This window comes from Engraulis encrasicolus, chromosome 12 (assembly GCF_034702125.1).
Source record: "Engraulis encrasicolus isolate BLACKSEA-1 chromosome 12, IST_EnEncr_1.0, whole genome shotgun sequence".
NCBI lineage: Eukaryota > Metazoa > Chordata > Actinopteri > Clupeiformes > Engraulidae > Engraulis > Engraulis encrasicolus.
In genome coordinates this window covers 10,447,792-10,470,263 of record NC_085868.1, presented here as the reverse complement: position 1 = coordinate 10,470,263, position 22,472 = coordinate 10,447,792, and the positions used below count along the sequence as shown (strand labels likewise).

General features: G+C 43.0%; 1 protein-coding gene across 2 annotated transcripts in view; it reads left to right on the top strand.

The window, feature by feature from the left end:
* Window positions 1-2,650: 2,650 nt before the first annotated feature.
* The window catches only part of tsga10 (testis specific, 10), a 30,349-nt gene continuing 10,527 nt past the window's right edge, over window positions 2,651-22,472 (top strand). Inside the window, exons 1-15 of one of the 2 annotated variants that reach the window (XM_063211611.1) lie at window positions 2,651-2,855; window positions 2,969-3,018; window positions 3,388-3,552; window positions 3,681-3,755; window positions 4,030-4,237; window positions 4,880-5,094; window positions 7,433-7,588; window positions 10,320-10,511; window positions 12,773-12,850; window positions 14,168-14,319; window positions 18,181-18,296; window positions 19,327-19,481; window positions 19,848-19,903; window positions 21,389-21,557; window positions 22,193-22,303. In XM_063211611.1, the coding sequence (XP_063067681.1) occupies window positions 5,014-5,094; window positions 7,433-7,588; window positions 10,320-10,511; window positions 12,773-12,850; window positions 14,168-14,319; window positions 18,181-18,296; window positions 19,327-19,481; window positions 19,848-19,903; window positions 21,389-21,557; window positions 22,193-22,303 (1,266 nt within the window). In that variant the 5' untranslated portion in view covers window positions 2,651-2,855; window positions 2,969-3,018; window positions 3,388-3,552; ... (1 more) ...; window positions 4,030-4,237; window positions 4,880-5,013. Of the gene's footprint in view, window positions 2,856-2,968; window positions 3,019-3,387; window positions 3,553-3,680; window positions 3,756-4,029; window positions 4,238-4,879; window positions 5,095-7,432; window positions 7,589-8,024; window positions 8,037-10,319; window positions 10,512-12,772; window positions 12,851-14,167; window positions 14,320-18,180; window positions 18,297-19,326; window positions 19,482-19,847; window positions 19,904-21,388; window positions 21,558-22,192; window positions 22,304-22,472 lie in introns of those variants that run through there. The other variant, XM_063211612.1, reaches the window with a different exon arrangement.

Genomic DNA, 22,472 nt, shown 5'->3' with positions numbered 1-22,472 from the left:
ATCTGTGTGAATCTTGTGTAGAGCCTATAGGCAGTCTTACAATGGTTATGACATGGCTTTGCAGGTCTGTTACATGCATGTCTGTTAAGCAGTTTGAACGCAAATAGTTGGTTCCACCACCAGGCTTTATCTGTATGTCTCATGTTAGCTTGCCAGGCTACTGTTTTTGGATTACTGTCTGATATCTGTTGAAAAAAAAAACAATAAAAGGAAAATTCAAATGTACCCTGTTTTGGAGACTTCTTCATCAATAGACAAAAAGAGACAAAAACAAAACAAAAGAAATACACACACAAAAGGCATAGTGTTTTTGAGTACAGAACAACGTCAAAGGGTTGGGTTTTTTCCAGTATGTTTTTGGCAGACTTTGACAAGCTGGTGCAAGATTGCATTGTAACTGTATCTTGAGTTTTTCTAACTCTGCAAAGTAACTATTATTATGTTATATTTTTTGACAATAAATTAATGCACATGCATGAATTTCAGTGGGTGCATAAGAGGGTGGGACATAATGTCCTATGGTGGAGACATCTCAAAATCAAAAGAATCTCAAAAACATCAGTACATTGCCGAGCATGCTGCTGAATGCGCATCTGATTGACCACGTCATTGGTTTCTACCTTGCTGTTTTTTTCCCATGAAACATGGCAGTGTATTTCCCTGTCAGTGTTTGTTTGGTCAGGCCACGTTGTCGTTGTGCATGGCAACTCAGCCACCACAACTACAGTGCTGCCTCTTTTCTCTGGAGCTTTCATTGTTAAAACACTCTGTTCTGTGTTGGCGAGCCAAACAATATAGCCAATAACCACGCAAAGTCTTTTTTTCTATCCTATCCTATTCTATTCTATTCTATTCTATTGTATTCTATTCTCTAGGTCAGTGGTGCTCAAACTGTGGTACACGTACCACTGGTGGTACTTGAGACATCTCTGGTGGTACTTGAAAGAATTCATTTTTTGTGCATTGATTTGAAGGCTGATTAAGTTGTTGCCGTCAAAAATGTCTCTTTGGTCTCACATTTTGTAATATTGAACTGTATGAATCTGAAAACATAATGCAGAATAATGCTAGGCAAGCACTAAGTTTAAAAACAAACTTGCACTGAATGCGACCGTAGCTGTTGATGCCGTTATGAACCTCTCCTGTATTGACTGGCAAAAATGAATAGCCTATGGAAGGCCTTTGCTGCGATATTCTAATGATGGTTGTCAAGGTGGTACTCAGAGTGCTCAATATTACTTGGGGACCCCTGCTCTAGGCCTAATTCTAGCCTATTCTTAACAACAGATACACATATTTAGGCCTATACTTATTCTAAAGTAGGCAATAACTGCCACCAGCCATTTGGAATCTTGCATAGGCCTAAATGTGTGGACAAATCCAAAGTTCAAAAGATAGAGCTTGCATGGCCATTTTGTGTGAAATCAGACACTTTGGGGGCCCAACCGACCCGGATTTTAGTGGGCTATCAGTGTGCCTTTACTGTTATTTAGTGTGCTTTTTTAGTGGCAAGGTAGAAACCCAGAACTGCATTTCCATGAATCTCAGGCCCGTAGCCAGGGGGGGTTCGAGGGGTTCGTTTGAACCCCCCCTCCCATCTCCCACCCCCACTCAAACCCCCCAACTACATTCCATCCCACTTTGACTGGAAGGCCATTTCATAGACAATAACTGTCAGATAGCAGTAACTGAGCCAACACTGGGCCGACACTATGTGGGGAGATAGCTCATTTGAAGCAATTCATGTCCATTTATGTTAAGAGTGGGGAGCAACAGACAAACAATTAAGGACAGCAACAACAGACTTGCGACAAACTTATAATGAATAAAGTATGTCTAAATTAAAATATTTTTAGTGTGCTCATGCAATTGGGAAACATTGGAGCCGGGAGCCAAATAAAGTCCACTTTCGGGTGGAAAACATCCCCACCACAATGCTGGCTACGGGCCTGAATGTGGCACTAATATACAGTAGGCTATAAGGAAGAAACGTACTTAGAAAGTTTTAATGGAGAGGCTAGGGCACCAATATACATTCATCCTTGATATGAGTCAATTTAAATATTTTAAAATATAGCTTTTTTCTATATCTAATTTTAAACATTTTAATATCTCATAGCCTAATTCATACTGTTGGGTTCCATGTTGATTATGCAATTTGTAGAGCCAGAAAACAGCTTTCAAACAACATCAAAACCATTTCTCTCTCTCTCTCTCTTTTTTTCTTAAAAACTTAAATTGACTGACATAATCAAGGATGAATGCATTTACAGGCCTACTCAGCAATGCATCTATTGTCTCGCGCCAACTGGTCAACATTGGGGGGTTAAAATTGTAGAATGTTGTAATGACTGAAGTGTGTGCGTGATTGATTGAATGATTGACACAAGGCTGTGTGTGTGTGCGTGCGTGCGTGCGTGCCTGCCTGCCGCACGCAGGCCCGCACGCGCCATTCTACATTGGAGGCTGAAACCACTGACTTCTATAGAAGTCAGTGGCTGAAACCATAGACATCAATACTATTCTATATGATGTCTATGGCTGAAACGGGCCCTGCTGTGAAAGACCATGTTGTCAAGGTTACAGACGCACGAGGTGTTTGCTGATTGGAGCAGTTGCACGGCTACGTCGTGACGCGTCGCGTCCAGATTTGTGATTTGCCCGCATGTTTATCCTTTTAGTAAAGCGGTTTAGCACTTGCAGGGCTTGAATGGGGTGACTAGTTTTTGGGCAACAAACAGTTCAATTGATTAATTTGTTGGCGAGGTAATCGGTCGGTATGCAATAAAAATGGCATTTATGGAAACCGGAACTTAATTCGTTTCGGGTGCATGCAGAAGAGACGTAAAAACAAGGTAGGCGTTCGGTAGCTGTGCTACCATACGTTTGACTCCAAGTTTACCGCATTTAATGTTTGTATCTTCACAGTTAGACTGATTTTGGTCCACTCAATCTATTACAACATTAGGTCTGCCGTTTTACTCCACGCACATCATCGTGGACGGAGGATACGTGCTGGTGAGCTGATTGTTTCATTGTAACCTACTATGAGAAACTGTGATTTGGTTGCCATGGAGATTCAAGTTAGTACTCCCACGTCCTATCCTTACCTTCCACCCATCCATCTCTGTTGCACTCTGGTGCTGCACATGGCCCATCAGAGAGTACTAACATTATTATTATTATTATTATTATTACCACAGAGGAAGCAAATTAAGAAGAGGTAGTTTTTTGTACGCACGTCACTTAAAAGCAAAGTATTTAGAACCTGTAGAAAATAACGAGACCCATAAGCCCACTTGTGTAATAACTTGGATAGAACCCTGTGTTACATTCAAAAGACTTTCCTATTTTCAAGGTGTAATGATAGTTTTGCTAACTTGACAGGATTATGAAATGAGTTCTTCACTCCAGTGAGCAATTTTCACAAGAAGTTTTGAAGTCATGAGAGTGCTATACCAGTAGGTGGCAGTAAGACCCCTGTCATCAAGTATCTTATAAGGAAACGAGACTGACCTGGCCACTGTGGATAATCAAGAGAAGAGAGTCAAGGTACAAAGCATGAACCATGAGGTCCATAAGCATGGATATATTGTCTTTTGTGCAATTGACAACAGTAATACGCTTATTATTATGTCTACTCTTATCACATACCTTAAAATATGCATTCTTTCTATCAGAACACCCAGGACATCTCTGATGATCTTCAACAAAGTATTATCGGTTTGGAAGAGACCATAAACAAGCTTAACTCTGTAAGAATGTACAACTTATCTCTTCTTCTTCTTCTTCTTCTTCTTCTTCTTCTTCTTCTTCTTCTTCTTCTTCTTCTTCTTCTTCTTCGTAGCAGCAGTAATGTAATTACAACACTAGTACATTATATTACATAGTTTATTCACCAGTTATTTCACTGTACCCAATGAGGTAGATACACAGTATGGTATACTTCTACTTTTACTTCATCCACCTCTGAGTAGCAGTAGATGACAACTGTGTTGATGTACGCATGTGTGTGTCTATATCTTGGAGAGCGTGGTTGGGCCAGTTCAGCCAGACACAGCAGGTCAAGCAGAGTGTGATTTGAGCGGTGATTCAGATGAGGAATGTCAGGTGGAGCCACTCCACTCTGGGCCTAGCTGCACTGGGGACCAGGCACAGGACCTGCAGACCCTACTGAGGCGGCTGCAGACAGAGAAGCAGGAGCTGCGCGCTTTACTGCAGGAGTTAAAAGCAGCAGGTGAGGGACAGCTAGGCAAGGGAAGAGCAGAGGGGCTACTTTGGATGAGCGTCTGCGGGTAAAAATCGGAAAAATTGGCCATTTGGTGTTTTTTTTCCAGCCGTTTTGGGCCCATAGAAGTCAATGTAATTTGTTGAATTTGGGCGGAATTTAGCGCATTTTGGCGGTTTTTGAGAAGCTTTTGGGAGGGATTTGGTCAGACACATCTGGCAACATCTGGCAACTTTATTTATACAGTATACGGTCCGTAATCCATTTCCTTACATCAAGCAATGTCAATGTGCTTCACTGAATAGTAAAGCAAAATACCTTCAGTAACATCCTACAAACTACAAAGTGTATGCCAATAAAAAAAAAAGGGCATTCTGGATTTAAAAGCTATAGAGGTATCAGTGTCAGATTTGATGTAGGCTCTAGATCTCAAGTGATCTCCCCAATCACCTGGTTTTACTTCGGCACGTTATTCAGGTGAACAATGCAAATCATACCCATTGTAGTGCCCCCTTTAGTGACTGTGTTTCACACATTCAGATACAACCCAACTGCCAACCACATTACAATACTCATCCATCCCAGGCTTTTGTTAACCATTTTGCCTGGCTGCATTGCTTACAAAAATGCCCTGTGTGTCATCACCTCTAGAGGGCGCTGGAGTTCCAGCAGCAGAGGCTAAGGCCGGTGGCAGTGGGCCAGTACAGGTTGCAGAGTGTGTGGAGCGTCAGGAGGAGGAGGAGGAGGGCATCAGATTTAACTCGGACAACCAGGACAGCAGCAACATGCAGAGGAGCCGACGATCAACCAGCCCCACGCGCAGGCCTGGGCCCAGCCCCAGCCCCTCCCGATACTCCCCTGTCAAGGTACAAGTCAACAACCCCTGGTACAGACCCACCCATCCATCCACCCAAACACCCACCCACCACCACCACAAACTGCACTTTGTTGCATTCCTTACTGCTTGTGAAAATATGAACATTGTTCGAGACAAGCGTGTGTGCAGCACATACAGGGCAAGGCATTTCAGTGCTATCTTCTGCTGTGCCTTTGTGGTTACTTATTTCAATTCCGGCCAGATATTTGTTTTTTTCTTTGTGAATGGATAACTTTGAAAGCAAAGCTGCAAAGCTTAATAGGAATGCCATTGCATGGTGTTAAAATGTATGAGATTTTAAGTTTCCATACCATGCTGAAAGTGGAATGGGTTGTAGCCGGACATGGCCAGCCCCTGTCTATGAATGGAAAGAGGTAGAAAGGGGCTGTCATGTCAGGCTAAATGGGTTGTGCTCAGAGGTGAATAATCTCAGTATCAGAAAATAAAAAAGGTGTCCAATGTAGTTTCTTTGCACACTGATTTATGTGGTCATAATTCAGCACAATAGAGTTGGAACAACACGTTGAGTGTTACATTCGACTCTAAATGTTAAATCAACACTGCTTAATTTACAGTGTGCACTCAAAGCAGGTAATGTCACTAATCATTCCGAGCTGATCCGTTTTATATGTCTTCGTTTATCGTATGTGATCAAATCCAGTCATGTCATTGTGCACACCAGCTTGGTTAAAGCAACTACAAAAGATTCTGATTTCACCTGGACGTGAAATGTGGTGCAGTGTTACAGGAAATATGCAGATTATACAGGCTATGTGCGCACTGCACACACTAAAGATTCAGATGAAACAAGATATTAGCAGGCCTCCAAAGCAAAGCTGTGTGTGTGACACTATGCAAAGATAGTAGATGACATGCCAAGATTGTGTACAAAGTGGTAAAGCCGGCTGTGTGTTCGTAAAATACATACACCACTGCCAGGGATGGGCAATATACATTCATTAGTTTTCCCTTTCATGTTATTACCAGAGAGAGTAGAGAGAGAGAGGTTCCATTGGCCCATTGTTTCCTGGTTCTATTATGGCCCCACTTAGGCAGACCTAGGCAGACCTAAGGACTGTTCTATTCATTGTAGGAGCATTATGACACGGCCCTTTAGGCAGACCGGAACCTGGTCGCGTTAGGTGCCCATAGAAACCTATTATGTTGGCATATCTCTATACTTAAAGAATCTCTGTTATTACCTTACTGATGCCAAAATAGTGAGGACCATGACTTAAAGGGCAACTCCTGTCCATTTCAATGTGCTGTTGTATTGCTCACGCTACCCTTAACTTGACAGTAGGTGGAGAAGCCGCAGTTTTTGGTTCAGCCCTTTCCGAGATATGAGCTATTCTAATGGGGGCAACTTTTGTTTACATTTTTTTTTAAAATGAACATAGGCCTACTCCAAATATTTTCCCAAAAGGTATCACTGTTTGCTAGCTGTCTGCTGATGTTTCACAACCTTTTGGATGTTTTTGGGAATAAATAAAAATGTTTTTTTGAAATGTAAACAAAAGTTGCCCCCATTAGAATAGCTCATATCTCAGAAAGGGCTGAGCCAAAAACTGTGGCGTCACCGGCTACTGAAAAGTCAAGGGTAGCGTGAGCAATACAACAGCACATTGAAATTGACAGGAGTTGCCCTTTAATCGGTTACTCAAGACTCTTGACAATATCATTGCAATGTTGTCGCCAGCGATCCCATCTGCATTAAAGGGCGATAATCCAGTGCCACTTATTTCAAATGACCTGGTTTTACTTGCCAGATGCAACCAGGTGATTGCTTAATTGAATGGTTACTTGATTGAATTGGACCTGTGGAAACAGGTCATTGGGAAAGTGTGGCACTGCATTGCAACTATGACTCCAGACTGCCGATCACTGACGACTGATGATGTACGCCTCATGGCCTCATTTCACACTGCGTAGAGGAAGTGTTATTAGAGATACATCTCTCATGCCAGCCGCCACCTTTGTGCACTTGTGGTTCCAGCCAGGGCCGCTGACAGCTTTTGCTGGGCCCAGGACAAAGTAATATGAAAGGGCCCCCCAGCCAATGCATACATTGTAATTAGAACCCAATGTTGGGCCTCCTCTTTTCCTGGGCCCGGGACAACAGACCCCTTTGCCCCCAATCCCCCCCTGTCAGCTTCCCTGGTTCCAGGAAGTAGCTTGTCATGATGAATCATGAATGCATCATATGAATGCATCATATCCATTTACCATCTTTGACTAAGGTATGTGTGTTTGTGTGTGTGCGTCTGTGTGTGTTTACATGTGTGCACTTGTGTGTGTTTGCGTGCGTGCGTGCGTGCGTGTGTCAGGGAGGGACGTACGACTCGGAGCTGATGCGTGTGCTCCGCGAGCGGGACGAGATGCAGGCGGCGCTTGAGACCTACGAGAGGCACCTGGCCGAGATCCAGGCCAACGTCAAGGTGCTCACCGCCGAGAGAGACAAGAGCAGCGCACACTACCAGAAGGTGACCGACTACACCTAGTCCCATTACACTACTACATTACTACAGTACTACTACTACACTTACACACACACATGCACTTACCAGACAGAGCATAGGACAAGATCAGCACGCACTACCAGAAGGTGACCTACAACACCTTGTCACATGACACTACATTACTACTACTACTACACTTGACATACCTAAGAGAGTCTACCTTCAGACACTTACTGTATCAGACAAAGCATGCACTACCAGAAGGTGACACCTAGTCACATTACACTACTACATTACTACAGTACACTACTACTACTACACTTACACACACACACAAACACACACACACACACACACACACACACACACACACACACACACACACACACACACACACACACACACACACACACACACACACACACACTTATCAGACAGAGCATAGGACAAGATCAGCACGCACTACCAGAAGGTGACTGACTACACCTAGTCAAATAAAACTACATTACTACACTACTACTACTGCACTTACTACACCTGAGAGAGTCTTCCTTCAGACTCTTATCAGACAGGGCATAGGAAAAGACCAGCACGCACTGCTAGAAGGTGACTGACTACACCAGTAAAATTACACTACATTACTACACTACTTCCACCCTCCTTTACATTGTACTTAGCTGACGCTTTCATTTATTCAAAGCAACTTACAACTATTATTTTTCAGGGTATTGGTTACAGTCCCTGGAGCAATGTGGGGTTAGGTGCCTTGCTCAAGGGCACTTCAGCCATGAATGGAGATGTAGGGAGAGGTCAGGGGGGATACGAACCGGCAACCTCTAGATTGAAAGACCAACTCTCTAACCACTAAGGCCATGGTTGCCCTTTCACACCCTTTTTGGACAGGGTATAGGACAAGACCAGTGTCCACTACCACCACGGTGACCACATCAAATTACGCTATACTACACTTACACCAAAGAGACACTTCTCAAAGCCACTTAACCAAACAAGGCATAGGATAGGACAAGGTCAGTAGGCACTACACTGTAAAAAAATGAAAGGTTCCTCTAAGATCCCCCCAGTTTCCACTCATACTGTTTTCAGACCAGAACCAGAAACGTGCCGGTGTCCATTCCTGCACCAGTTACGTTCTTCGGAACTAAAAGTGCTTACCTGTGAACCACTCACATTCATACCGGGCTCTGAACTTTTCCCAATGTGACTGTGTGTTACCCGAATGAACCTGCTGACGTCCCCGTTGTTGTCATGGTTAGCGGAGAAAAATCTTTCGGTTTGCATTGCGAACCAACTTTTCTGTTGTTGAACACTCAGACCTGCGGTGTGAACATGCTGGCCAGTTGGAGATAAGGTGCCGGAATGGGCCCTGGCGCCTTTCTCAGTCAGTCTGAATGCGCCGGTAACACTTTATAATAATGTCTGCATAGTAAAGACTTTTACTTTTGTAGAATTTACTAATGATGAACGAAACATTAACAAATATTTTTATCATTACCTAAGTTTTATTAATGCTTTATAAAATATCTATAAATAATATATACAATATTTTACATACCTTATAACAGAATATTTTATTCATTTACAAGCAATTTGTAAATGTTTGATGAATATAAGATATTAACTTAACATTTCCTAGTCATTTACAAACATTTGTTAATGTTTAAGTCTTTATAATGCTTTTTTGCATCCATTATTATAAAGGGTTACCAATGCGCCTTCAGGAGAAATCTGCAAGGGTTCTCTGGTGAACCTGTGGGTACTTGGAAGAACCTCAAGGTTCCTCAGGGAGTGTTTAGGGGTTCATCAACAGTGGCAAACCTGTTTGTGGCAGACCTGGTTTTACCTGTCCAATTCAACTACCGAATGTGCTTGCCTGATTGAATAATCATCTGGTTAAACTGGACAGATAAAACCAGGCCTTTTGGAACATGGGGCTCTGGCTTGTAATGAATGAATGAATTCAGGTCGCCCGTCATTGAGTACCAGTTGGCGAGTGAGTCAGATTTTGTCTGATCACACTGACCATGCACCTCCATGGCATTGCATTGCATTGCCCTTAACAGATGCTACTCTCCAAAGCCACTTACAAATTAGGACGTAAGGCAGGACAAGCCCGGCTGATGAGTGAACCAGTTTCTCTACCACCACACCAGCACATTGGCACTTCACAAATTACACTACACTACATTGCACTAAACTTAGCAGGCGCTGTAATCAAAATCGACTTACAAAACAGGGCATGAGTTAGGACAAGGCTAGCATGCTGTACTAGCAGGTGAGTACTTCTCTTCTGACAACACTGGACATTAGCATTAACAATGAAAACATTACACTGAGTTAAATTAACACTATTTGAGTGACCACATTTGATCTGAAATGTATTTCAATTGTTTAATTATTGAGTTATTAACACTGCTATTTTTATTACTGTGCACAACACATACACAAACACATGTTCAAGTATCTGCCAACCCGTTTTTTTTTACTATTAGTGACTTTATTGTGATAGGATAGTGAAGATGAGACAGAAAAGTAGTGGGAGAGGGAGAGATTGGGTAGGCTTGGAAAATGACCCAGGGACTCGAACCTGGGTCCCCTTGTAAATGCATGCTCTATGACAGTAAAAAAACATTTTTTTTACTGTTTACTGTGTGTGTGTGTTTGTGTGCATGTGTGTGTGTGCGTGTGTGTGTTTGTGTGTGTGTGTGCATGCGTGTGTGTGCGTGTGTGTTTGCAGGCCCAACAGGAGATTGCCAGTCTGCGGCGGGAGGTGATGCGTGCTCGCACGGTGCGCAACAGCAACAGCAGCTCCACCAAGGTGGTGACGGCCCAGAGCATCCTGAACCGTGTGGAAGTGGAGAGGGACGAGGCTCAGGCTGACCTGACGCGCATGACCACCGAGAGAGACAGCCTCCGGGAGAGGCTCAAGGTACAGGGGACACATGTGAAGAGTTCAGATGCAAAACCCCCTATCTCCATTTCTTAAGACCTGCACTTCTATATTTTTAGAGGTTTAAAAAGTCCTTTATTGGACCAAAGATTCAAATTTTTACAAAGCCGTCAGAACATCATCATTTTTTAAGCAAAGCAAAGAAAAAACAAAAACCTGGTTGTTGGATTGGTTTACATTCATATACTTGATAATGCATATAAATAGTTATATTACATAAATATAATTAAAAAAATATGCAATTTTGATAGCTTTGTATTAAATAAAAATGAATTAAGATTAATTTCAGAAAAGGCACTTAGGGGGGTTTGCATCTGAATTTTTCATGTGTAGTGTTGATTATGTACATTGCAACCCCAATGACCACCAAGAGAGACTCAAGAGGCGCAAGGTACTGTACTGTGTACTGTACAGTATATGTGTTGGGTACCCCAATGCTGTCATTCTCAGCGTCACCATCACTGAGAGAGAACGCCTTAGAGAGAGGTTCATGCACTGTAAAACAACGCAGCCAGTTAAACGTAAAAAAGACAAGTTTGTAAGTTAACTCAACTTGAGAAGCCTCGAATTGAGTTAACTTAAAAACTTAACTGGCTTGCCTTGTTTTACAGTGTGGTACTGTAGGTACTGTTGTTAGCGTTTATGTACAGTATACAATCTGTACTGTATCAACCCCAATTCTATAATTTTAAGTGAATGACCACCCTCCATGCGAGGATCAAGGTATGCTCAGTCACATTGAATCAACTTGAAATGCACAGGTTTATTTAATATGAATTCAATGTCAATTTAACTCAATTGTTGCTGTCACAGCTAAAGCCTTTGTGTTCAATAGATCACTATTGGATTGAGTAAATCCATAATACCTTCTTATTCAGTGTATTCAGTGTAGCATTCCTCAGCACTTCGCAAAGAGCTTGTATTGTGGAGCAACTGAGATAATTTGTAGATTACGCCATTTGAGATGGCGTACTGGAGGTAACGGTTCAGCTCAGGTTCCACCTGGCTCGCGTGGTAATGGTGCGGTTGTTTATCCCGCGCACCTGCGTCGTGAGGCTATTTATGGAAGCAGACCTTAGCAATGGTGCCTCTGGAGGAGACGGGAGGACGCGCTGAGAGGATTGCTATGGCACCTGCTGTGTGTAATGCCAACCTTTCTTTTGTCTCTCTCTCTCTCTCTCTCTCTCTCTCTCTCTCTTTCTCTCTCTCTCTCTTTCTCTCTCTCTCTCTCTCTCTCTCTCTCTCTCTCTATTTCTTTCTCTCTCTCGTTCTCTCTCTCTCTCTCTCTCTCTCTCTCTCTCTCTCTCTCTCTCTCCGTTTGTCTCTCTCTCTTGTTCTCTCTCTCTCTCTTTCTGATCTGGTGAGAGGGAAGGGCATGCCTGGCTGTGGATTAATGTGGAGTGGTTAGCAGGCATACTGTAGACATCTGGATTAGAGCCAGGATTTGGGTCAGTCAGGTGGATAGATCAAAAGATAGAAAGACACAAGACTCATGAGGACGTACAATAGGCAGGCATGGGTTGAATTTCACACAGCAAGGGACCTCTTTTACAAAACCTGCTTAAAGGTGCACCATTATGTAATATTTGTAGTAGTTTTGCTGAATTCATGCTGCCCATTCTTAAATGTTACCTTTTTCATGAATACTTACCACACCACCATCAATTCACCATTCATTCAGACAGGGAAAATTGCACTTTTCATACATGAAAAGGGGGATCTTCTCCATTGTCCACCATTTTCAATATCCAGAAATTGACATTTTAGCTGCAAAACTTACGGTACTTTGGTCACACTAGTAAATATTGGTTCAATATGTAATAAATATTCATGACAACATCCAATACGGTAGTAGACAGCCCAGTTTAAATGAGCAGCATAGTTGCAATACCTACTCTGGCCACCATCTTACATAGTGCAGCTTTAAGCACAAAAAAGCATGTCATTTCTCTGGTAGTTTTCATCCAAAAGAGGACGTGGACCGTTGAAATATTCCGTTTTTAGAAAATAACTACACACCCCTTTTGCTCTAAGCAAGGAGAGCTGTTTTTTTTATTATGCGGCTCTGTCCCCTATTTTATATTTTACTTTATTTTCTTTTTGGATCATGATGAGGAATTTACTGGCCATGGAAATACACTGCCTTGTTACTATACTTGGACCTTGTGTTGTTGCTGAGGGAGTGTTCCTGTGAGTCTGTGACGAAAGTGTCTTGAGTGTCTTTTTTTGTGTGTCCCCAGATCGCCCAGGAAACGGCCATCGGCGAGAGAGCTCACCTAGAGCAGCGCGTGGAGGACCTACAGAGAGCCATCCTCACTGTAAGCACAACAACATAAGGATCCATCCTCGCTACAACACACATCATCAATACACACATCACATACACATCAATACACAAAACACTAGGGATGCACAATACCACTTTTTGTTTAAACCGATACGAGTACAAGAATTTTAATTTCTGTTGCCGATACCGAGAACCAATACCGATACTTTTACCCCCAGCATACAAAGAAAACAAATGCTTAGCCTTGTTTTTTACACCTGTGACATTTGCTTTATTGTCCATTTCCATGTAGATTTAAATGTTAGTAAATGTATGAGGCACTTTTTTCTCATGCTACTTTCAAGTCTGTAACAGCAGTATCGGTGCCTTGTATCAGTATGTGTTTGACCAGCACGAGTAGAGTAGATTAGAGTAACTTTATTGATCCCCAGGGGGAAATTCAGGTGTCCAGTAGCTTACATAAATACACAAATACACAAATGCCCACATACCACACAGCCATCCTCATTGTAAGCACGATAACACACAAGCATCCTCACTGCACACTACACAACACACAGCCAACACATTAACACCCAGCCACCCTTACTGCAAGCACAGGAGCACACAGCCATCCTCACTGTAGTACTGCAAGCACAGGAGCAAGCAGTCTTGCCCACTGCACAGCAGCACACAGACCTCACAGTCACTGCACTCACTGTACGCACAGTGACACACAGCCATGCTGACTGTAATGCCGTGTCCAGACCAAGAGCGAACTACGCTGCCTGGTAGCGTGGGTAGCAGAAGAAGTTTCGCCTTGAATTCGCTGTATTCGCTCCAGACGCAGCATTGACATGTTTGATTCAGCTAATCACATAACGGCTCTGGCTTGACAGCCTGGGACATTCGGAGATATGAACGTTCCGATTGGTTTTCGCCAAACAGCGTCAGAGCGAATTCGCCTGCGATTAGATTTAGTTTAATCGTCAAAATTCACTCTTGTCGCGCAAGAAGCTTCGCTCCTGGCGAATTCACCTTGGTAGCGCAGGTCGCGTGCCCTCCATAGAGAAATAATGGCTTCCGTCGCTTCGTTCACTCTGTTCGCTCCTGGTCTGTACATGGCATAAGTGTGATGGATCTCTCCTGCTTTGGTCCAGCACTCTCCCAATCACAACATCAAGATTGACTTGGGATCACAGGTCTACTGACGAACTCTGCTAGTTGGCATCCGTTACACTACCACCATGGAATCACAACACAAGACATGGCACGCACGCAACACACAACATGAGCACCTTCTGTCGTACACACCACAGACACAGCAAGGAGACAGTGAAATGTACTGTGTGATGATGTGCATTTGCAGCTGGAGCAGGAGCGCGGGGAGCAGAGGAGTCGGCAGGCGTCCCTGAAGGAGTCCATGATGGATCTGGAGCAGGAGGTGCAGGCGCTCGGCAGGCAGCTCTCCTCCGCCGCAGACGAGCTCAGCGGATACAAGAACGAGTGCAGCATGCTCAGGCAAGCAGCATACAATACACACAGTGAAACATACCAGTGTTAATATAACTGTGGGCAGCCGTGGCCTAGTGGTTAGAGAGTTGGTCTTTCAATCTAGAGGTTCCCGGTTCAAATCTCCCCTGACCTCTCCCTACATCTCCATCCATGGTTAAAGTGGCCTTGCGCAAGGCACCTAATCCCACATTGTTCCAGGGACTGTAATACCCTGAAATACCCTGAAAAATAATAGTTGTTAGTCGCTTTGAATAAATGAAAGCGTCAGCTATGTGTAAGTGTAATGTAATGTAATCTAATAACTCTTAAGGTAATGAGACTTAGGTCAACTTTTTTTAGCAGTGTTTCACAATAACACGATTCCCCACTAATTCATGAACTTATTAAAAAATGGTTGTCTGCTGCTGATCTATGTTTTCTTGATGAAGGTGATGCACTGATAAGCACAGTCAAAACAACGTTGTATTGTATTGTTGCCTAAACACATTCCTCAACAAGTTCCCAGCGTATCATCTGGTTTAAAGAGTTGAACTTAAAGTCCATTTCAGATAACATTTGATCCCTCTCTAAAACTGGATATTGATTTGTCATGTCATGTGCACAAAGATACTGGTTGGAGTACATCCAGTGAAATGTGAAATTATGTCAGTGTTTGTCAAAGTTTTTTTCAAACTTAGGATCAGGGGTGCATTTCTCAAAACCATAGTTGCTAACTATGTTAGCTACTTTGATGTTTGCATTGCAATTCCCCATTGACAACTACCCAAGTTGCTAAATGCTAACAACTAGGCTTTTGCGAAATGCACCCCAGAGTTGTGAATTGTGGTGCGTTAAGAAAGTAATTCAAAACCCAACTACAAATTTGGTCCAACCAGCTCAAGGGGCATCCTCGGGCAAGACACCAGACGCCTTCAACCAGACAGGCAGGGCTTAGGGGCTCTTCACACTGCCACTTTTCTTCTTCTTTGGAAGGCTTTGAATATTTTTAATTGTTTTTTCTCCCCCATGGAACAATGTGGCTTGACAAGCATTTTGTCATTGTGACACGCCTCGCTACTTTTTTCTGCACGTGTCACCTGGGAGAAAAAAAAGCATGACATTCTAATTTAACACCTGTTCAACACTCTGAATGCGTCTTTTTTATACAATGGCTTGTTAAAGTGCAAGGGACACTCCTGTAGTTGTTGTAAAAACTGTCCAGTATGTCTCAGACTGCAGATAGGAGCTGTCATTAGGTTTAGAAAAAAAATATCCCGACACACATTTGATCCAATCAGCTTGAGTGCAGCCTAGGGCCAGTTCACACGTTACTTTTTGTTGTTTGTTGTTTCGGTGCCAGACACTCTAGTCTTTCTGCCTAGTCCTGGCTGGGAAAAAACAACAACTGAAAAAAATGCAAAGCATGTGAAGTTAAAGTCTGCTTGACTTGTGGAACACGTCTTCTTCTACAGTGGTTTGTTGGTTAATAATTACAAGGTAGGTAGACACTTGCAGCCACACAGGATGGGGCTTATAGGTCGTTCGGGACATCTCAAATTTTGTTAGACCCTGTTTACACATATGGGTGAAAGACGTTTTTTTGGGGGGGGCTCAGACGTCAAGTGGAGTAAAGGCCTTTTAATGCCCATAAATGAATTAGTAATTGGTATATGATATGCTGCAATGAATATGCTTAGATAGTCCACTAAAAACAAACAAACAAAAACAAAAAAAATCCATACAATAGTGGCATACAATAGTGGCATACAATAGTGACTTCATTTTAAACTCCATACAGTAGTCGCTATTATAATGGCTTCACTTAACACTCTTATAAAATATCTGCTTTAGGGAGCTACAGGTATAACACACCTGTCACAATTGTATGTTTTTCATTGTTATCCACTGCTGCTGAATGAATAACTGAAATAAATAAATAACTAGTTACTTAAATACTTAAATATACTACTTAAATAAATAAATAACTAGTTAGCCACTTGATGAGAAATTACATTGCAACCAACCAACCAAGTAAGTTGTTAATTAGTTAACAATAACGCTGTCCAGAAATGCACCCCTGATCATAATGAACACTCGCTCAAGACTGGTATAAGTCAGTTTAGCTCCGTCGAGTCGAATGTCAAGTTGAAAAACAGCAGGGATTATATTTTTAAATCCCATGATTGACGATGACACTTCTGTCTCTGAGGACCTCTAACCCTAACTCTAACCTCCTCACCTCAACAATGCAGCCAGCCAGCAGGGAAACCCACGGGCAGACAAACGGGTCAGTCGTCCTGTGCACAGGAAGGGGGCGGGGCAAAAGTGCCGTAACTTCACCAACGTTGAAACTGAGAAAAAGGGGCCTTCAAAACCTTGGTGTGAGGTTGGATATTGTAGTTACTGCAAATTTGACAATAAAAGCAATGTGGGTCAAAGATGTCCAAAAAGGAATTGTCATTCAGCGTAACGGATACCTTCTGCTGACTGTAACTGTAAGGAACATGACTCTTTTTATTTAATTTTTTTTCCAGTGAATTCATGAAAGCCTGAGCTGTCATCCATTCACTTGAAACAATTAAAAAATCATGTTTTTTTACAGTTACACTCAGCAGAAGGTATCCGTTAAACTGAATGACAGTTGAATGACGGGATACAATTGAACCACAAGGCTTTGTCACTAGATAAAGGAGGTGTGATGAGCACCATTTTTGGCGTCAACTTAATATTGACAAAATATGTAGTTACTGCACTTTGCCTTTGTTGGGCAGCTTTGTTGGGACCTCATTACACTGTATGTATTGGATACGGGGCCCTTTGACTTTGTCCTAGGCCTGGCCAAGCCTGTCAACGGCCCTGCCAATCAGACCTGAGCTCCCTCTGCCACAGTATTTGAGTCAGATCATAATCACAGACAATAAAGATAGCTCCCTATCTTCCCAAAAGCCTATTTGCATACCTAACATTTTTGCCTGTGTTTAATTTTGAAAGTTCTGCCTGCGCTGTCTCCTCAAGTTGTTCCTCCACTACAACTATGAGGAAGAAAAAAGTCTTTGCTACAACATGACCACAACGATATGGCATTGCAGACATGCTCTACAAACACATAAACACCTCGCCATGCCATTCTGACATTGCTATGACATGGCATTACAAAAATTCTTCAGGAACACAACTAGACCCCAGCCATGCCATTCTAAACAACACTAATATGACAATAAAGACCCTTTTCACAAACACATTATGCTTACACCTCATCCATGCCATCCTCTGACAACAGTGCAGTGATGTTACAGTGATTCTTTGTAAAATATTAACACCATCCTCTCATCATTACCACATTTTAATGACATTACAAAAAAATCTTTAAAAATACATTAACACCATCCTGACAGCATTACAACACTACTATGACATTACAGAAATTCTTTAACTGACACATCGCCACTTGGCCATGCCATTCTGGCAACGTCAAACTTGAAATATCAGTTATTTCGCTGTCTAAGTAATGGGGCATTTAAGCACTGCTTCCATGCATGGCGTGTGACTGTGTGAACAGGCCTGTTACAACCAGCCAAGCAAACAAGGCAATTGTCAAGGGTCATCCAGTTGAAGGCGGCCCTCTGGTGATGACTGGTTACACGCGGGTTACACACTGGTGACAACTTCAACAGTGGTGGCCGCACCTCACTAAATTTAATGGCCAAAAAGTGCAATGATGATGTTATCGAAATATCTCTTGAGGTGGCCCCTCTCCAACAATTTGAAGAAGAGTGGGGGGTAAGGGATCCCAGTCCCTCTTTGCCTAGGGCCCCCAAAACACCTTGAAACGGCCCTGTGTGTGAGTTAAACGTCGTCTGCTTGTCTATGTGGGTCATCTTCCACCAGGCTTGCCCACAACCAGGCCGAGAGTAACCTGTCAGAGAGCCAGCGGCGGCTCACCTCCCGCATCGCAGAGCTGCACAAGGCCCAGGAGAGGAACAAGATGCTGGACGAGGAAAATGGTGTGTGTGTGTGTGTGTGTGTGTGTGTGTGTGTGTGTGTGTGTGTGTGTGTGTGTGTGTGTGTGTGTGTGTGTGTGTGTGTGTGTGTGTGTGTGTGTTTGTGTTTGTGTCTGTCTGTCTGTCTGTCTGTCTGTCTGTCTGTCTGTCTGTGTGCGCATGCATGTTTTTTTTTTTCTCTTAATGTACAATATACAGGACATACCATTACTTTGTGTAAATGTGTGTGTGCATGTGCATGTGCATTGGTGTATACATATGTGGGGCGCTTACATAGTCGACACATCCTAACACATACTCTGACACCAGGCTATCGGCCGCCATTATGAAAGTGAAAGTGAAAGCCCATTGGGAAACTCCAACTCCCATTGTCATTGTGACACAGCACTCCACAGCACACAAGTGAACACTGCACACTGCACAGAACGAAATTGCATTTATGCCTCACCCGTGCAAGGGGGCAGCCCTCAGTGGCGCCCCATGGGGAGCAGTGCGGCGGGACGGTACCATGCTCAGGGTACCTCAGTCATGGAGGAGGATGGGGGAGTCATGCGTAGATGACTAGCAAAGTGCATCCTCTGATGAAGCCTGAGAGAGATGTCTAGTCTGCAGAGCTCCATAACTGCCCTGTATGTGCGTGCATGCATGCATGTCTGTATTTAGAGTCCCTGGTAAAGCAGCTGAGTCTTGTCTTCAGAGCTCCATAACCCATAACTGACCTGTGTGTGTGTGCGTGCGTGCGTGCGTCTGTGCATCCATGCATATGTGTGTGTGTATTTTAGAGTGAAAAACTGAAAGACAAGTCTGCGACACCAAGCTCCCGTTGCTCTTTTTTTAATGTGACGTTTCGGGCAGCATGCCATTGTCTGATGAAGGGCATGCTGCCCGAAACGTCACATTAAAAAAAGAGCAATGAGAGCTTGGTGTCGCGGACTTTTCTTTCAGTTTTTCATGGTATTTTTGCTGGTCCTGCACCCAATTTTTTTGAGACGGATGTGCGTGTTTTTCTCTCTTTAACTGCTGTGTATTTTAGAGTCCCTGCTAAAGCAGCTGAGTGGTGTGAGAGAGGACATGTGTGGTCTGCAGAACTCCATCACTGACCAGCAGCAGCAGAAGATCTCCCTGCAGGATCAGCTGGACAAGAAGAGCATGCAGCTCACCATGGCCAACACCAAACTAGACGACAATGTGAGATCTGTACTCTTATTACTATACTTTATTAATACTTTGCTATTACTTTAATAATAGCTTTAGTGCTATTACTAATTAGTGCATTTGCTGACTTTCTCTTGAGACACGATTGCACTTTTTGGTGTGTTTTTTAAAGGCTCTTGGTTGTAAAGACACATGGCTGTCCAGTGATATGCATGTTGTTGACCAATCAATAGTCTTGTGTTATTACAAAGTACAATTTGTTTCCAGCAGGTTACCTTTTCCTGTTCCTGTTATCAAAGATCATGACTATCAATGCTACTCTTGCCCTTTATGAAAATCAGAACTTTGCAGAACTCTGGTGGATATTACCGTCTCTTTTGATATTTTTTCATATTTCAGGAGAGGACCATCAGATCACTACGGGTCAACATTGAGGAGCTGGATACCACCATCAGGTAGTTCACCCTTTTGTGGAGAAACGACAAGATGACATGGACACACTGTCACAGACACATAGATCAATGTACTTTGTTGATCCATAGCTGGGATGTAAAAGTAAAGTCATCTCAGCAGCTGTTGTAAATGAATAACAGACAATTTGGTGATGTTTTCTAACCCCACCCTTCCAGAATGCTGTCATCACCATGGAGGTAGATTGATAAGGTGTCTGGGTCCATTCTAAACGAGTACCTCCCACCCTCTCATTTTGTGACACCCTCTCTTATGGCCTCATGCTTTGCTGACGCACCGTGGCCATGGAGAAAACAATAAAGACTCCCCTCCCCTACTGCCAGCCTGGGCAGAGCAACTTTTGGGGAGTTTTTCCACATTCAGCCTGAATGACCTCTGAATTGTGCTTTTGCGAGATATTGAATAAAACTTGTATGGTCACAATGACACCTCGCCTCGTTCCCTGAGGCCACAAGCAAAAGGAGAGGACGGGAGGTACTAGATTGAGTTGGACCCTCTGTGTGTGTGTTTGGCCCCTAGCCCCTCCTCCTGCCTGCCCAGTAGTTTACCTTCTCAATAGTCATTAATCTGAATAGAAACACCTTACGGGATCATACCACACAGGATTACAAGCAGAACAAGCTTTGCTTTTGATTGCTTGAGCTTAGTTGGGCTTTTTTTTTGCTAAAAGTGTCTTTGACCTCAGTTATAGTAATGCTTCTTTGTTGTGTGAATGCATGAAGAAAACATTAATTTCAATGAGCTAAAAGTATTTGTTTTGGATCATATTGGATTCACTAGTGCAAGTATGATTCTGTCTTCTTTTTGACCAATCAGAAAACAGCAATTCATTCATTCACACATCATTGGGAAATTGTTGGTGAATTTTGAATTCTAAATTTACGTTAGAGTACAAGAATGTTTTTCTGTTAACTTTTGTCTACAGCTTGCAGTGTGTAAGTGGAAGCAGTTACGAAGTTTACACTGAAACAATGAGTTGCCTAATCAATTATAAATGGCCACAAACAAAGTGAAAATATGGCATTGATTTTTAAAAATACACTGCTGTTCTAAATATCACTCTGGAACTGCTTCCATTGTGGTTTTACCCTCTGTAGGCATAAAGTAGTCTTAAAAGTGGAGTATTTTCTAGCAGTTTACTTCCAGAATTTATGCTGCCCATTCACAGATGTTATCTTTTTGGTGAGTAAAATCCACCACCATCAGCTATTTATTACGACTGGTGAGACCAGTAAATATTAGTTTATTCATTAGAAGAAATCATGAAAAGATCAAATTTGGGAATAGGCAGCATAGTTGCTAGACCTACTCTGGCCACAATCCTACATACCCTACCTTTAAGAGAGAATATTTTTTGTTTGTTTGTTTTTTTGGTTTGATTTGGTTTTTAATTGTGCTACTCTTTCATGCCATCTTCGGTCATCCATCTAACCTCTAAACTGATGGATGTCTCTACTGTTGTCTGCCAGAGGTCTGCGTGAGTCGGTGTCCTCTAAAGACTATGAGTTGAGCCACGTGAGGAAGAAGCTGACGGACTCGGAGGAAGAGCTGACCTCCACGCAGAAGGTCAAGGAGGCCACGGCACGAGACAACGGCCACCTGAGAGACGAACTGGACCAGGCCCGTGTGGAAAACAAGGTCAGAGACACACACACAAGACTCTAACTTTACTCTTTTCTTCACCAGCCAAAATGGCTAGCTGGTGTTGATTTTTCCAGCCAAACACACAGTCACTCAGTCACTTGGGTTTAAGAAGCTAGTAACTTTTCTTTTTCTACCGGCCAAATTGAATTTTCACCAGCATTTGGCCGGTTAGCAGGTGTTAATTTAGAGCCCTGCACACAGACAAGTACAGGGCAGTCATGGGTAAGCGCTTAGGCTGTCAGGCTTGTAGCCCAAGGGTTGCCGGTTCGATTCCTGACCCCGTCAGTTTGGTGGATGGAGTAACTGGTGCTCTTCCCTTAGGTGCTTATGGTACTGTCCTGCCGCACTGCTCCCATGTGGCCTTTTTTTGTGCTGCCTCCTTGTTTGGATGTGGCGTAAATGCAATTTCATTGTGTGCACTGTGTGCTGCAGAGTGCTGTGTCACAATGGCAATCAGAGTTTTCCCGGTAGGCTTTCACTCTCACTTCAGATACAGGGTTGCCATTGGTGCTTGAAATACTTGAAAATGCTTGCAAATGTTTAATGCTCGGATTTTTTGGTAAATGCTTGAAAGTGTCAGGGCTGCTGTATTTATTGTCTGTCTGTGTCGTCTGTGTGTTTTCTTCCAGGCGCTGCATCTGAAAGTTGAGGAGTGCTCAGTGGAGATGGAGAACTTGAAGAGGAGAGTGGAGGACTACACTAATGACGTGGCTCGTATTGAGGACCTACTGGCCGCTAAGGTAGCCTTCATCACGCGCTCAGAATGGCCTGCCACATAGCTGAATTATGTTGTCATATGTACTGTATTGTACTGTATGCTTCTTGTACATTTTAGTTCTTCTGTGTACACAGTCAGTTCTGTATAGTTATTTTGAACATGTCTCTGTAATTCTGTGTGTGTGTGTGTGT